The sequence below is a fragment of the Lepidochelys kempii genome, chromosome 1, assembly GCF_965140265.1.
Source record: "Lepidochelys kempii isolate rLepKem1 chromosome 1, rLepKem1.hap2, whole genome shotgun sequence".
Taxonomy (NCBI): Eukaryota; Metazoa; Chordata; order Testudines; family Cheloniidae; genus Lepidochelys; species Lepidochelys kempii.
Genome location: NC_133256.1, coordinates 196,448,835 through 196,462,636, shown reverse-complemented (window position 1 = coordinate 196,462,636; position 13,802 = coordinate 196,448,835). Strand labels below are relative to the sequence as shown.

The window sequence follows — 13,802 nt, the reverse complement described above, 5'->3', positions numbered from 1 at the left end:
GGGCCCTGGGCGCAGGGCCGGCAGCCTGGACCCCAAGTACTGTAGCCAGACAGCCAGCCCCCCCTCCCCCCCCTCAGACCAGCATTGCTGGAAACACAGGAGGAAGCCCGAACAGGGCACTTAACATATATTCCAGCACAGCCTTTGAAGCTGTGAAAAGCACAGGTGTGCTGCTACAATGTGCCTCTGGGAACAGATACAACGATTAAGCTCACAGCAGGCAGAGGCCCTGTGACAGACATGGCTCTTAGCCTCTACTAAATAGCGTGATGCACACACACCAACATCCTAGGTGGGAAAATATTTACCCTGATAAAAGAAATGTCCAGTAGTCGACACTTATTGTTTCTCTCCCTTGCAAGTGTAAACTACTCTTGCGAAAGCTGGCGTCACCCAGACAGACCAGCCTCAATTTGGCATAAGAAAGGAGAAAGAGAATAAAGGAGTACAGAGGTATAAGTAGGGGACCTACAGCACCATGATTTTTGAGTGCTTTTCACTATCTATCTGCTGGTCAGATAAGTGACAGCCTCCCAAGGCTTCTGCAGCTAAGAGGGTCCCTAAGCCTTGTCCCTTATTCGTCTTTCCGTGGAATTGAGTGACCGATCCTGGCTTGGCACCGCTGGAATCGAGAGATGCAAGGAGGGTAAGAAGCACCCACACCTGATCTCCTATCTTTAGTGTACACATATTTTGAAATAGAGCTCTATACTTTGTTTTCTTTCTTTGGGATTGTGGCTTCAGTTTTGTAACTTGTTTGTGTGTGTAACATCTCTACATTTAAATAAGTAGGCACTAGCAATTTTTAACCACATGATTAGAATCTAGCTTAATAAATTTTGGTAACCATTTGTGCATAAGCCTGACTTGTTTTCTCTGGTTTACTGTAAAGCAGCCGACACAATTAAAGAACCTCAGCCGTTTTGGCTCTAAAGCCTGGCCATTAGGTGAGAATACTAAGAGCCTAGCGTTGAGTTGTGCCGCCTCCACGGGGCAAACTCTTGGGGCACCTGTCAGTCAATCCTGGCTTCCCGCTGCGAAGGAGCTCTGAGCTCTAGCAGTTAAAGTCACGGGTGTGGAGAGGCTCTTAGTGCTGCCATTGGGGCACCTGTCAGTCAGTATTGACTGCCCGCTGCGAAGGAGCTCTGAGCTCTAGCAGTTAAAGTCATGGGTGGTTAGGACCTTGGGGCATCCGTCAGCCTAGCCCGGGCTGCCCGCCGCGAAGGGACAGTGCGTCCTAGCGGTTAAAGTCACGGATGGTATAAACGGGCATAGCTGGCACCTCACCAAACATCCTTGGCCGTCGGCTAACAAGTACATGGCCGGGAGCGGAGCCTTGCGTGCGGAGCCTTGGGTGCGGGGCCAGGAGCAGAGCCAGCAGCTGGGGCTGGTGACACGAGTGGAGCTGGGTGGGGCTCCTTCCCTGCCTCCTGTTGGGGCTGGCCCAGTCCCCAGCCACTTCTTCCCGAATGTTCCTCTCTGCCCCCCGAGGGGGGTGCGCCTCATAATTTGGGGACCTCTGCACTAGAGAATAGTCTGAGTGATGTTTTAACTCTGACTGGAGTTTAATTTAGGTCTTCAAAGGCACAAATGAATGCATGAAACCATAATGTTCCACTTACTGCATGGCTTGTTTCATATCCAGAGGATTTTGAATAACAACTGACTCTTTCAAATCTGCTTAAGAGTATTAAAGCATAATTTACCTGACTGCTCCCTAAGTCTACGAGCCGACATCCTTCCTTCCATTGTGTGCTGTGACACCCAGCTGGGGGGGGGTATGACATAACAAGGAGCATGTATGCTGTAGCTGATGAATATGGATTTTTGTGGGACCTGGAAGATACAGATTTATAGGGGGTACATCAATTTAAAGCATAATTCTGTTTGATTTTTTTTTTTACAAGTGACACCTGGCTGTATAACTCAAAGATCAGAGATCATCTATCTTTATGTGTGCTTACTTTGTTTACTTTGTGCATTTGACAGCACTTATGTGTACTCATTTTCTGTTTCCCCTATTTGGAAAAGTGTGATTTCCCCCCTTCTTACTTTGAAAGAGAAATATGAATTGTAAATGGGCTATCTGGACATGTTTTAGGGCAGGAAATAACTTCTGCAATGTCAGTCTTCTTATTACCTTGCTTAATAGCTTATTCTTGTAGTCTCAGGTGTTATTGACTATGTACTAAATATGGCAGTAACATGCTGATCTGCTTTTGAACCAGACATATTGTAATTGTAACCTTTCTTTAATTGAGGGCTTCTTATGGATTTAATTGCATCTCTAATCCGGTATCTTGCTTTGATGTATGGTGTAGAGTAAGGCTTTGCACCTGCAGTGAATGATGAATAAGACTGAATAAAACATTTCTAATGAATGGCATTCAGTGAGATCAAAACACAGAGAGGGATCTCCTGTCCCCAGAATTTCAGATCGTGTTGGTGCTGCAAAGAGTGTAAAACCAAACTAGCAAGGTGCTGCTGAATAGTGGAAAAGATGCATGCACGAGTGAGGAGCTCTTGAATCAGAATCGCTTAAAATTACATAAAAAGAAAAGGAAGACTTGTGGCACCTTAGAGACTAACAATGCATCCGATGAAGTGAGCTGTAGCTCACGAAAGCTTACGCTCAAATAAATTTGTTAGTCTCTAAAGTGCCACAAGTACTCCTTTTCTTTTTGCGGATACAGACTAACACAGCTGCTACTCTGAAACTTAAAATTACATCTCACTCCCAAACTTGAATGGTTAGGCATTGATGCTTGTGGTGATCTCTGCTGGGCAGATCAAGAAATGGACTTGCTTTGGCAGACAATGCCACATCTCCCTGTTCTGATAGTTTGGTAATAACTATCTCACAGATCTTTCCTCTATGTTAGACACATTTTTTTACTTCCTTTGTACACACTCCAGTGTGATTTCTGTGTGGGTCGGGACTCCTTTGTTCTAGCCCAGGGGTTCTCTGTTGCTCTCACAGGGCAGAACAAATGCTAGTAGGCTGCCTCAAGGATCTCTTCCCTTCCCGTTTGTGACTATGTGGGTCTCCTCCCCTCCACATGCAACTGGGCAACATCCTTGTGACCTCTTCAGCCACTGGTTCCATGAAAAGGTAATATTGGGAAGGTATCTGATGTATTTTTAGCGTGTAATGGAGTTTAGCAGTTGGAAACAAGTAGAGCTGACACTACGTGACCAGCCAACATTACGTGTGCAGTCAATGTGTACTTTGTGGATCACAGACCACAGCTGGAAAATGGCTGTATAAGGTGGTATTTAAGAAGGAGAAGGGAAAGATTCTAGAGCCTTCGTTTTCTATTTATATATGATTGACTGCATACGATGGGAATTCTATGATCATTATTGCGAAAGTGAAAAATCTAATCCCTATTTGCTCCAAAATCTGCTGACCTGAATGGCATTGTTGTTTTAGCATTCACTAGTGGGTGGCAGGGGGCAGAAATGGGCTCTAAGTATTTATACTATCTTTCACTGATCTCTTTGCCAGTATAATCTCAACACCTGGAATGTTGTGTGTAACTTTTTTTGTCTTAGAGCTACCAGTTCTGGAAATTTTATAATCCTTCTCATTTTGCAAAATTATGTAAACTTGTAAGACTCGGGCTAGGATTTTTAAAGCAGCCTAAGGGAATTAGGCACCCAAATACCACTGAAATTCAGTGGTATTTGGACAACTAACTCCTTTAGGATCCTTTGAAAATTGAAGCCTGCATATATCAAATTATAACTGATAGTCTTCCTAGAAATACCTTACTCAGCAATCTGTGTTTCTCTTCAGGTTTTTGCATTATAGAGAGACATGGGCAATTTCAAAGGTCATGCTCTGCCTGGAAGTTTTTTCCTCCTCTTTGGCTTGTGGTGGTCAGTGAAGTACCCGCTAAAGTATGTCTGTCGAAAGAACAAGAATGCTTGTTACCTTGGTTCCAGGGCAGGATTTCAGCGCTTGGAATTTATTGAGGGGATCGTCAAAGCAGTATTTGCCCTGATTGGTAAGTCAGACTCTGATTTTAAAGAGAGAATAAAAAGATGAGGGCTATGCTAGTTAATATTTTTATCTTTTAAAATTATCTATTTACTGTCAGTTTTATTATAGAGCTGGTCGTTGTTTTAAAAAAAGAAACTAAAGCCTATGAATTAATGTCATAATAACAGTGAGGGTGATTAACCATTAGAACAAACTACCAAGGGAAGTGGTGGATTCTCCACCTCTTGATGTCTTCAGATCAAGACTGGAGGCCTTTCTAGAAAATATGCTTTAGCCAAACACAAATTATTGGGCTCATACAGGGGTAACTTGGTGAAATTTCATGGCCTGTGGAAGACATATATACAGAGGTCTGACTAGATGATCTAATGGTCCCTTCTGGCCTTATAGTCTATAAATAACTGGAGTCACATTCAGTCATTCCATACTTAAGGTTGTAACATGTTTCCTGTCTAAAGCTGAATTTTGAAGCCCCTTTAAGATCCGCACACTCTCTACACATATCAGTTTGCCAATTCAGGGGTTGGGATAGAGGTTGTGGCACAAATGTGTGGTCATTGACCTGGGGCTCTCATATGCAAACTGGCAACCGCAGGCAGGGTGGGCAGTGCTTGCCCTTTTTGAATGTACTTCATTATGATTTCTGCCCATTGCTGTGAGCACCTACCAGCTTTCAGATGTCACTGGCTTCCACTGAATTATTAATATAACATGTGAATATAGAATGCTGTCTACCAATGCATCCGATGAAGGGAGCTGTAGCTCACGAAAGCTTATGCTCAAATAAATTGGTTAGTCTCTAAGGTGCCACAAGTCCTCCTTTTCTTTTTGTGTCTACCTGGTGAAACTCAGAAGTGAAAATATCTACCCTTTTTTAAAAGAACCAAACCTTCTGAGCAGCAGAATCACTACCTGAGATTGCCACTTAGCATTCTGTTATGAGATGGCTTAGAAACAAAGCAAATAAGTGGACTAAGCAGCTGATTTGAAACCTTTGCCTCATTCAAATCACAGTACAGTCTAATTTAGCAGTTTTCCCTTAGGAAGCAGGTAACTTGAGTATTTGGGAGCTCACTGTGTGTGGTCTCAAGACTTAGATATTGAAATGGGGCCACAATGTTACTTTTAGCTATTTGCTTTGTAGGGATAATAAAGATTCCATGGTATTTCTAATAAGACATGGGCTTTGTCCTCTTCTGCTCTGTCACAGTCTCCTTCCTGCTTGTCCCCACACTCCACATCTCCAGTTGGCTACTGCCTTCCATCCCAGAGATGGCTGCACTTCAGTGATGCTGTATGTACAGTACATAATTTGAGATACTCTGAGAGCAAATATGTACAATTATATATTATCCCCTGACAGAAAAATTCTCTTCAGATCCACCGTGAGATCTGTAGAGCTGATATTATGTTGGAATGCAAAATACTAAATCAGTGCTTTCTTTTTTGCTGCAGCAATGTATTGTTTTACTGTATTGTAACTTAGCTCTCAGTCCAAAGAATGGAGAGGAAAGACTGAGGGAGAAGGAATGAAAGCACCAGTGTTGGAGTACGTGGATGTGTATGGCACTGAAACAAATTTGGAAAAAATGTGCATTTGCCCCTTAATATAACAACTTGTATCCTGTAGGGGGATAGTGGGATCCATTATGCTGCATATAATCTTCAGTTTAAAATATATATTTACATGTATAGAGTGTCTCAACACAAAGTGCTTCACAAACTACCATGTACACTCAAAATATCACTCAAATGCAGCCTTCACTGGGATGGAGGGTTGTAGCTACACAACTGTGTTCGGGCGGGAGGGGCTGTCCAAAAAAAGCAGTGTAAATCCCTACGTTTAGCAAAAAGTCCCCTTGGAGCTTTAATGCTCATACACAGCAGAGACGGACCCTTGCCTTTAAGGCATCATAGGAAAGGTCCCCTGGAAGTCAACTAATTGTCATACCACTGTATGTACTGCAGAGGGGTGAAAGGCTAAAGTGTCCCTGCTGGGACTTGAACTTGTGGTTCTAATCTAAGGAATTAAGAGATGAGAAACCCATTCTTAAACCACTGTGTATCCAGAGAAAAAGATTGTTAAAGATTTAGTCAGATGATCACCGACTATAGCAAATGTTTGATTAGAAAGCAACATAAAGTGGTGATCTGCACTGTTAATGGCTGCATGATACCAGGACAATAGCAGGACTGGCCTGCTGCTGCTGCTGAGTAAAGTACTGTCTTTACTGAATGGCTAAAGACTTAAAATCCGTCTGTGCCCTAATTAAGCTCCAGGATAGCCACCAATGCTTCCCCTGTTATTTCATATGCAGGTATGCTAGCTGAGCAGTTTGTTCCTGATGGGCCTCATCTGAAGTTGTATAATTATGAGGAAAAACACTGGGATCACTTGATGAACTGGCAGCATGCCACCATGTATCTCTTCTACAGCATCTCAGGGCTGGTTGACATTGTGGCTCATGGCACCAGTGCATTGCCAGTGGCCTTGGATAGGATGATGCTTTCATTAGCAGTTTTCATTGAAGGTGAGTTTACTTGTGTGTTCAGAACCTGGAGGAAAATAAGGAGCCAATCAACCAAATATATTATTATGTATTATTATTAAAGAAGCAATTATTTGGACTGAAACTGAAGCCTAAGGGAGTTAAGTTCCCAAATTTTAATAGGAGTTGGGCACTTAACTCCCTTAAGCTCCTTTGAAAAATCTCAGCCTTGATCTGTCTAGATTTTAACTAAGTGTACGGAAAACAAAATGAGTGTATTATAGCATCACCTTTGTTACGCTTTAGAGACAGTTTAGTAACATTTTATGTTAATCCCGTTTTTAATTAAGGATTATAGGGCAAATCCCCTCCCTGTTTCCCAATCAGAGTAGTGGGCTGGGCTTTGGGGAGAGTCACAGAGGAAATGTGGTGAGGAATCAACACCCTTTTCCTGCTGTCCTCCAAACTGGCTGCACCCAGCCTCAGTGTTATATGGTGTTCTGACTATGTAACTGTAACCTGATTATAAAAGCATGTATGTATGTACAATTACATGTCTCCCCCTCTCCCTCCTTTTGTGTCTGCTTCCGTCTTATAGTACAAAGGAGCCTAATCCCGATTGGGGCCTCTGGGTACTACCATAATATAAATATTACCTTTGTGCATTTCTAAGCTTAACTCACTTTGGAATAAACATTTTAAAGGGAGCTTGATACAGAAGGAACAGTTCACAGTTTCTAGTGGGAGATTAGGGGAACTGTTGGGCATCATTAAAACAAATGCCTGGTGTTGTACTATTCTCTCTTAAAAGATTGATCAGTTCCTATGTTGTCACAGGTTTTCTCTTTTATTACCACATACATGGGCGAGCCATGCTGGATTTTCACGTTCATCAGTTACTTTTAGTGGCTATCTTTGGAGCAGCCTTTTGCATATTTCTGGAAGTCTTCTTCCGTGGCAGCATTGTCCTTGAGATGCTCCGGACGAGTCTCTGCATTCTGCAAGGTAGCTGGCTCTGGCAGGTGAGTCAATGTTTCCAGCTATTAGGATTCCCTCCTTTGACTGTAATACTTGCTTTATCCCTTTGCTGCTTCTCCATTGGCATGCTGGTACTTCAGATATGACCTACTATGCATTTACACAGTGCCTTTTATGCACAGATCTCAAACCACTCATAAATAACGACTAATCCTGAATTTCCCTGCAAGGATATAGAAGTGCTTAGTACACATTTTACAGATGGGGAAGCCATTTTACCAGTACATCTCTTTTCCCAAAGCCAGACATTGACTCAATGAGTGAACTAAGAATAGAACCCAGGAGTTCAGCTTCAGTCCTTCGCTGTAATGACTAGATAGTCCCAACCCTAGAAAATACTGTATGAACTATGTAAACCAACAGTTACTTAGTGGTGCTACATGAATGCAATGTTTTTTACAGATAAAGTTAGTCCACAATTCAGAAAATCTGCAGGAAAATTAATAAGTAAATGTTCATCAAAGCACAGTCAAGGTACAAGATGGAGGAAAGGCCATGTGAACAATTCATTGGCATTGCTGTAAAGAGGAAGGAAAGGGAGAAGTATTTTGAATGTGTTGGATTGGTCCCATCTCTCTGTTTCCTAAAAAACATCTCAAGTGATCACTCTAAATCCTGATTCATCACTCCAAGCACAGCTTGCCAGTTTCAAAACTTTGGCAGTGGAACAGGTAAAACAAGTGCCCCAAACTTTAATACTTCAGCAATATGGGCACTAGCATCAGTCACTAGCATTACCTCTTAAAAGTCTAATAAACATTCCTGTCACCATTCTGTCATTCCATATACTTAGTTGGTGTTTAGTAGCCATACACCAGTTACAGTGTACTCAGGACAGTGTACTCGTGTGAGAAATGGTAAATACTCATTGCATAAATCACTGCTGTCTAATAACAGAAGTAGGAATATCAGCAGTCTTATGCTGGAGAACTGTGGTTGCTACAGTAACTTTTCTTTCCACTATGTCTAGACTGGCTTCCTTTTTTTTTTTTTTTTAAACACGTTGGCCGGACATGGTGAATGAAAATGTGTGGGGCTTCTTTAGAAGAACTAGACATTTAGCACCAAATCAAATATTTAAACACTTGCACTAGCAAAAAAAAAAAAAACCTCTTCAGTTGCAAACTTTTCCATAATTGAGCTCAAGAAAAATGTCCAGTGTCTCAGAACTTACTGCTGTGTTTTGTTGCTCCATGAGTTTTCTCTCTTGACTAAAAAGTTTCACGACGGAATAGTTAGATGTAGTCATTTAGATTTCCTTGCCTATCTTGTCCTAGACAAGGCAACACAAGGAATTAAATAGAAAAACAGAAGAGTTCTCAGATACAAGGGTGGCTTTTTTCACACTTTTCTGACACTTGCATGACAGACGTGAATTCTTTGTGTGGATCAAATGCCACATACTGACTGCTGAGTAGCAAATTTGTACAAGATGAGCGAGCTTTCCTTTTGTATCGCCAATGCCTTGATTCATCAGATTCTCTGCAGGTGAAGCAAAATAGTCAATCCACCTCAGATGTTCTCAGCCAGACTGTTGAGAGCTGATGCTAGAGGGACTAGATAGCCTAAGGAACCAGTACTGTTTAAGTGAAACCCTGCTCAACAGTAGCAATAGCTAGCATCTGATGTCTGTTGCTCCTAATAGACTGGCGTCCATGCCTCAAAAAAAGGTCACCATCATAAGGGGCACTAGCTTGGATAAGTGTGTTAAATTTTTGTAATATTTTGGAAAGAAATCTCACTCGCTGTCTATAGAACACATACAGTTCTTATTAGTTTTTACTGATTTAATAAAAAGTGACACTGAAACGATGAAAATATGTAAGTTAAAGTCCCCTCTCTTGAAATGAATAAATAATTAAAATCCAACCATTATTGTTTGCAATGTAACCTGATTATTGTCCCCATCCCGCAACAGAAGCTTATTAATAACCAGGCTTTTGAAGAAGGGGAAGTGCAATAAGGGCTAGTATTTGTGCAGTTTTAGAAATAATCTAATTTAAGTATGATGCTGTAAAATTGTTTTGTTATAATGTTCTTAGATGTAATCTTCAATACACTTAAAAACAATCCTCAAACATTTGCCATATGACCTATGCCTGACATATAATGCATGGTATGGCTCAGAACAAATGTCAAATGAATGTTATTAAATAAATTTAATTTAATTACAGATTGGTTTTGTACTTTATCCTCCAAATGGGAGACTGGAATGGAACCAAATGGATCACAATAATATGATGTTCTTGACAATGTGCTATTGCTGGCATTATGCCTTTGCTTTTCTTATACTTGCAGTGAATTACAGTATTGTCAGCTGGTAAGTTAACTATAGAACTAAAATTTTGGAGAACCATGTGTCAGTTGCAGCATGAGTGTAAGACTTTAGGCTCATGGGATAAAATCCGTCCCGGCCCCCCGGCCCCGCCCCGATAAAATAAAGATAGGCTTTGCTCATTCACGGCCATTACATAACTGATCATTCCAGTGAAAGGGAAAATAAGTACTTTGTGAACAGAATGGTATTTCACCACTGTTAACTGGCATCTCATGTAAATTGAGCTACTTTTGACATTGTTTAGAATTGCATTACAAAAATGAGAGCTGGAAAATACCTTCTAAATCAGTGGTTCTTAACCTTTCAAGACTACTGTACCCCTTTCAGGAGTCTGATTTGTCTTTGGTACCCCAAGTTTCACCTCCACTTAAAAACTATTTGCTTACAAAATCATAAAAATACAAAATGTGTCAGAGCACACTATTTCTGAAAAATTGCTTACTTTCTCATTCTGTCTGTATGAAATTTTAGTTTGTATTGACTTTGCTGGTGCTTTTTATGTAGCCTGTCGTAAAACTAGGCAAATATCTAGATGAGTTGATGTACCCCGGAAGACCTCTGCGTACCCCCAGGGATACGCGTACCCCTAGTTGAGAACCACAGTTCCAGATCTCTGAGAGTAAAGATAGGGGCAGTCCCTACAGTGTGGTGACAAATAGTACTTGTCTGTGCCAGTTTTAAATGGCTCAAGACAGATGGCTATTACCACTTCATTTGGAGACTATTGCACAGACCAAACAGACTTCGTTGTTAATATTTTCTCCTGACTAAATTTTCTTTTGGCCAGTTGTATCCCATTATTCCTAACTATAGCCATGTGCCTGGTCTCACAGTGTTTAATCTGACAAAACCCCCACTTAAGTCCTGATTTTCTGTGGAATGGTATATTGGAGGAATCCGGCTTGATCACTGTGACAGCAATGTCTAGCCCATTTACCTGTTGTATCATCTTCCTTGATGTTTATACCCTTTTCCATTCTTGCAGGCAATTATATCCCTGCTTGGTCATCCTTTGGCCATATTTAGTTCTTCCAGTTTTTCCTCATAAATCAGTCGTTTTGGCTCCTTGATGATAAAAATGATTAACTTTGTGTCCCCTGTAACAATAACCAGATCAGCATTTGACTCATTGTTTAGGTTAGAATGTAAAATTATGTGGCAAACCTCTTCTTTTCTGTCCCCCCACTGTCTCCAGGGTAGTTCGTTCAAAGATTAAACAGGCCCAGTCCGTGGAGATGGGATTACTGAAAACATCTGAACGAGATCAGGAATCAGAAGACGAAATCTAGTTTTGTATAAATTCTGTTTTACCACTTTGCCTTCTTTACCATTAAGATAATTTTTACCTCATTTCTAGACTAGTTTACCATTTTGTTTGTTCTTCATATAACTCGCTATGCAAGTATCATCCATAAAGTACTGTATACTTACTTCTACATAATTAGATTCTTATTTGCAGAGTGTAGGCCTGATATTAATTTGTGGTGTTTCCATTAGTACATTATTCATCACACGCTTTAGTGGAAAAATATTTTCCTATTAGCTGAATTTAGATTGGATGGGGTGACATTGTCAAGTAAAAATCAATTCAGCCCATTAATAGCTGAGCAACATGTTCTCCTCCTGCTGTTGGAGAAACTGGTAAATTTCCAAATATAAATATGTCAAAAAAGCTAAATTTGCTGAATTGCCAGCCATGTACATAAAATAACTGTACAGAACTTTAAAACAATGGAATAAGCACATTATTGATGGAGACCTACATCTGCATTGTCAAGTATATTGAAGGATATCTTTGCTTATAGTTTCAAATGAAATTGCAAAAAACTGCAAATTGCAAACCCATGTAGCATTTATCTACACAGTCTATCCTTTGTTCGTTACAACATGTGCTCTACCAAATTTCTGCAAGGAGATCAAATAAGTGTAGAAATGACCACTGGGATTGCTCATCATGAGGGGAAGTTACTCATTGCAGTGATTTGACACTCCTATCACCCCTGTGCTTTGACAAGCAGTACATTGACCCTACTTTACAGCCAGGGGCATTGGAACAATTTTTATAGTGGGGGTGCTGAAAGCCTTTGAACAAAACTGTAAACCCTGTATATGATGGAAACCTTACATCAAGCCGGGGGGGGGGGTGCTGCAGCACTCCCAGCACCCTTAGTTCCACATCGCTGTTCACAGCAAGTATAGCAACCTTTTATAGAAAGGCTTCTGTGTGTCAAACAGAGCAACATCAGGCGTCCAAGTTAACTCTGTACCCTAAATTCAGCTCCTTTCCCATACTGCAATCTGGTGGGATTTCAGTAAGGCACTGGGGCAGTCACATGACTGGATGCAGTGCACAAATCCACATGCTGTGCTCAGCAATGGCAGCATATGTGCTTGGATGCAGTCTGCAGCTGAGGGACCTGATCTGATCTCTGTGCACTCTCTTGGAGGATGTTGATCATTGTAGAACAGAGTGCGGTATGGACACATGCACACAGTGATCATTTTAAAATCAACTCCGCAGGCTTCTTTGGGCATTTCTGAATGTATAGTAATTTGTATTGTACAAATGATTCTGTGAGGTGCCAGGTTTCTTCCACTCCTGCTGCAGTAAGGATACATTCCAATATGAATTGTAGGATTAGGAAATGACTAATACATGGCAAAGAACATTAGTGAGCCTTATTGCATGGAAGCATACTGCCCCCAGGGGGTTCAATACTTGAAGTACATCTGTAACACAACTCATTCTTCAAAAAGCCTATAGTAGTAATTGGTCATGACTGGACATCTGCCATTCAGCAACAATTACTCCTGGGAGAATTCGGCAACAAAAAATTAAAAACTCTGTTCACAATATTTTAAAATTCTGCATATTTTATTTGTCAAAATAATGCAATATAATCACTCTGGTTCCAATTATTTTGGTAATTTATTTAAACTGCAATATAATGGATAGAGAATGGGAGTGGGGAACAGATCGCCTTGCCTAATAGTAATGTAGCTAGGTTTGACCCTTTATTTCAAGTCAACAAATATATGCAGCCATATGCTCAGTGTTACAACATAGGCAAATGAAGACCAAGTAAGGGCAGGGGAATCAAACTCACAATTTATGTTGGCTACTAACCATCTCTGAAAGGTCACTAGCCAACAGTTCATGGAGCACATTGTGATAGGAAATTTTTTCAGTCCAAAAATTTAGAGCAGTTCTAATTACTAAAGCACCATCAGCATTTATAAGGCCATACTGTCTTTTATCCTGGGCACTCTGGCAATGTAAAGAAGCCTTAACACTTTTACACCTGTTTTATACTCCTGGGGAAATTCACAAAGACAATGGGAACACTAAGCAGGCAGGCTGCTACATTCTGCTCTGCCTGAGGGGACAGAGCCTGCCCCATGCTTACCTCCTCAGAAACACCCCGAAGCCTGCCCCTCCATGCTGAGCATGCTGCAACAGCAAGTGAGAGGGACAGAGTGTCTCTCTCTCTCTCTCTCTCACGTGCATCCCCCTCCCGGCAGTGATTTACGTTTCTACCGGCTGCCCAAACTGACCTGCCTGCACTGCTGGGAAGGGGCACATGACCGCTCTTGTGGCTTCCCTGCCAGAAGTCATTTTTCTGTGGAGAAGCAAAGAAATCTGCGGGGGACATGAATTCTGTGCACTCACAGTGACGCAAAATTCTCCCAGGAGTAAACAGTTGCTGTTATTGTAGGTTCCACTGCCAGATAAGTGAGTACAATAGGAATTCTGAAGGCAGTGATACACAGCAGCCATCAACTGTAGGGCAGTTACTCTGCAAAAGGAGCCTCTTGCTTTCAGAATACATCCTTTTAAAATATTAATATTTATATATTATACACATTGCATTTAAAAACAGGATGTTGCACAGTAATGTAATGTAAAAATTCCAGTTGGACAGTAATGTAA

At 41.2% G+C, this 13,802-nt stretch overlaps 1 protein-coding gene across 1 annotated transcript in view; it reads left to right on the top strand.

Moving 5' to 3' along the window:
• TMEM45A (transmembrane protein 45A) overlaps positions 1 to 11,221 on the top strand; it is a 33,054-nt gene extending 21,833 nt beyond the window's left edge. The window contains exons 2-6 of the mRNA XM_073328861.1: positions 3,800 to 4,010; positions 6,325 to 6,537; positions 7,333 to 7,517; positions 9,708 to 9,853; positions 11,067 to 11,221. Coding sequence (XP_073184962.1) covers positions 3,821 to 4,010; positions 6,325 to 6,537; positions 7,333 to 7,517; positions 9,708 to 9,853; positions 11,067 to 11,160 — 828 coding nt within the window. The 5' untranslated portion in view covers positions 3,800 to 3,820 and the 3' untranslated portion in view covers positions 11,161 to 11,221. The remainder of the gene's footprint in view (positions 1 to 3,799; positions 4,011 to 6,324; positions 6,538 to 7,332; positions 7,518 to 9,707; positions 9,854 to 11,066) is intronic.
• Positions 11,222 to 13,802: the final 2,581 nt, after the last annotated feature.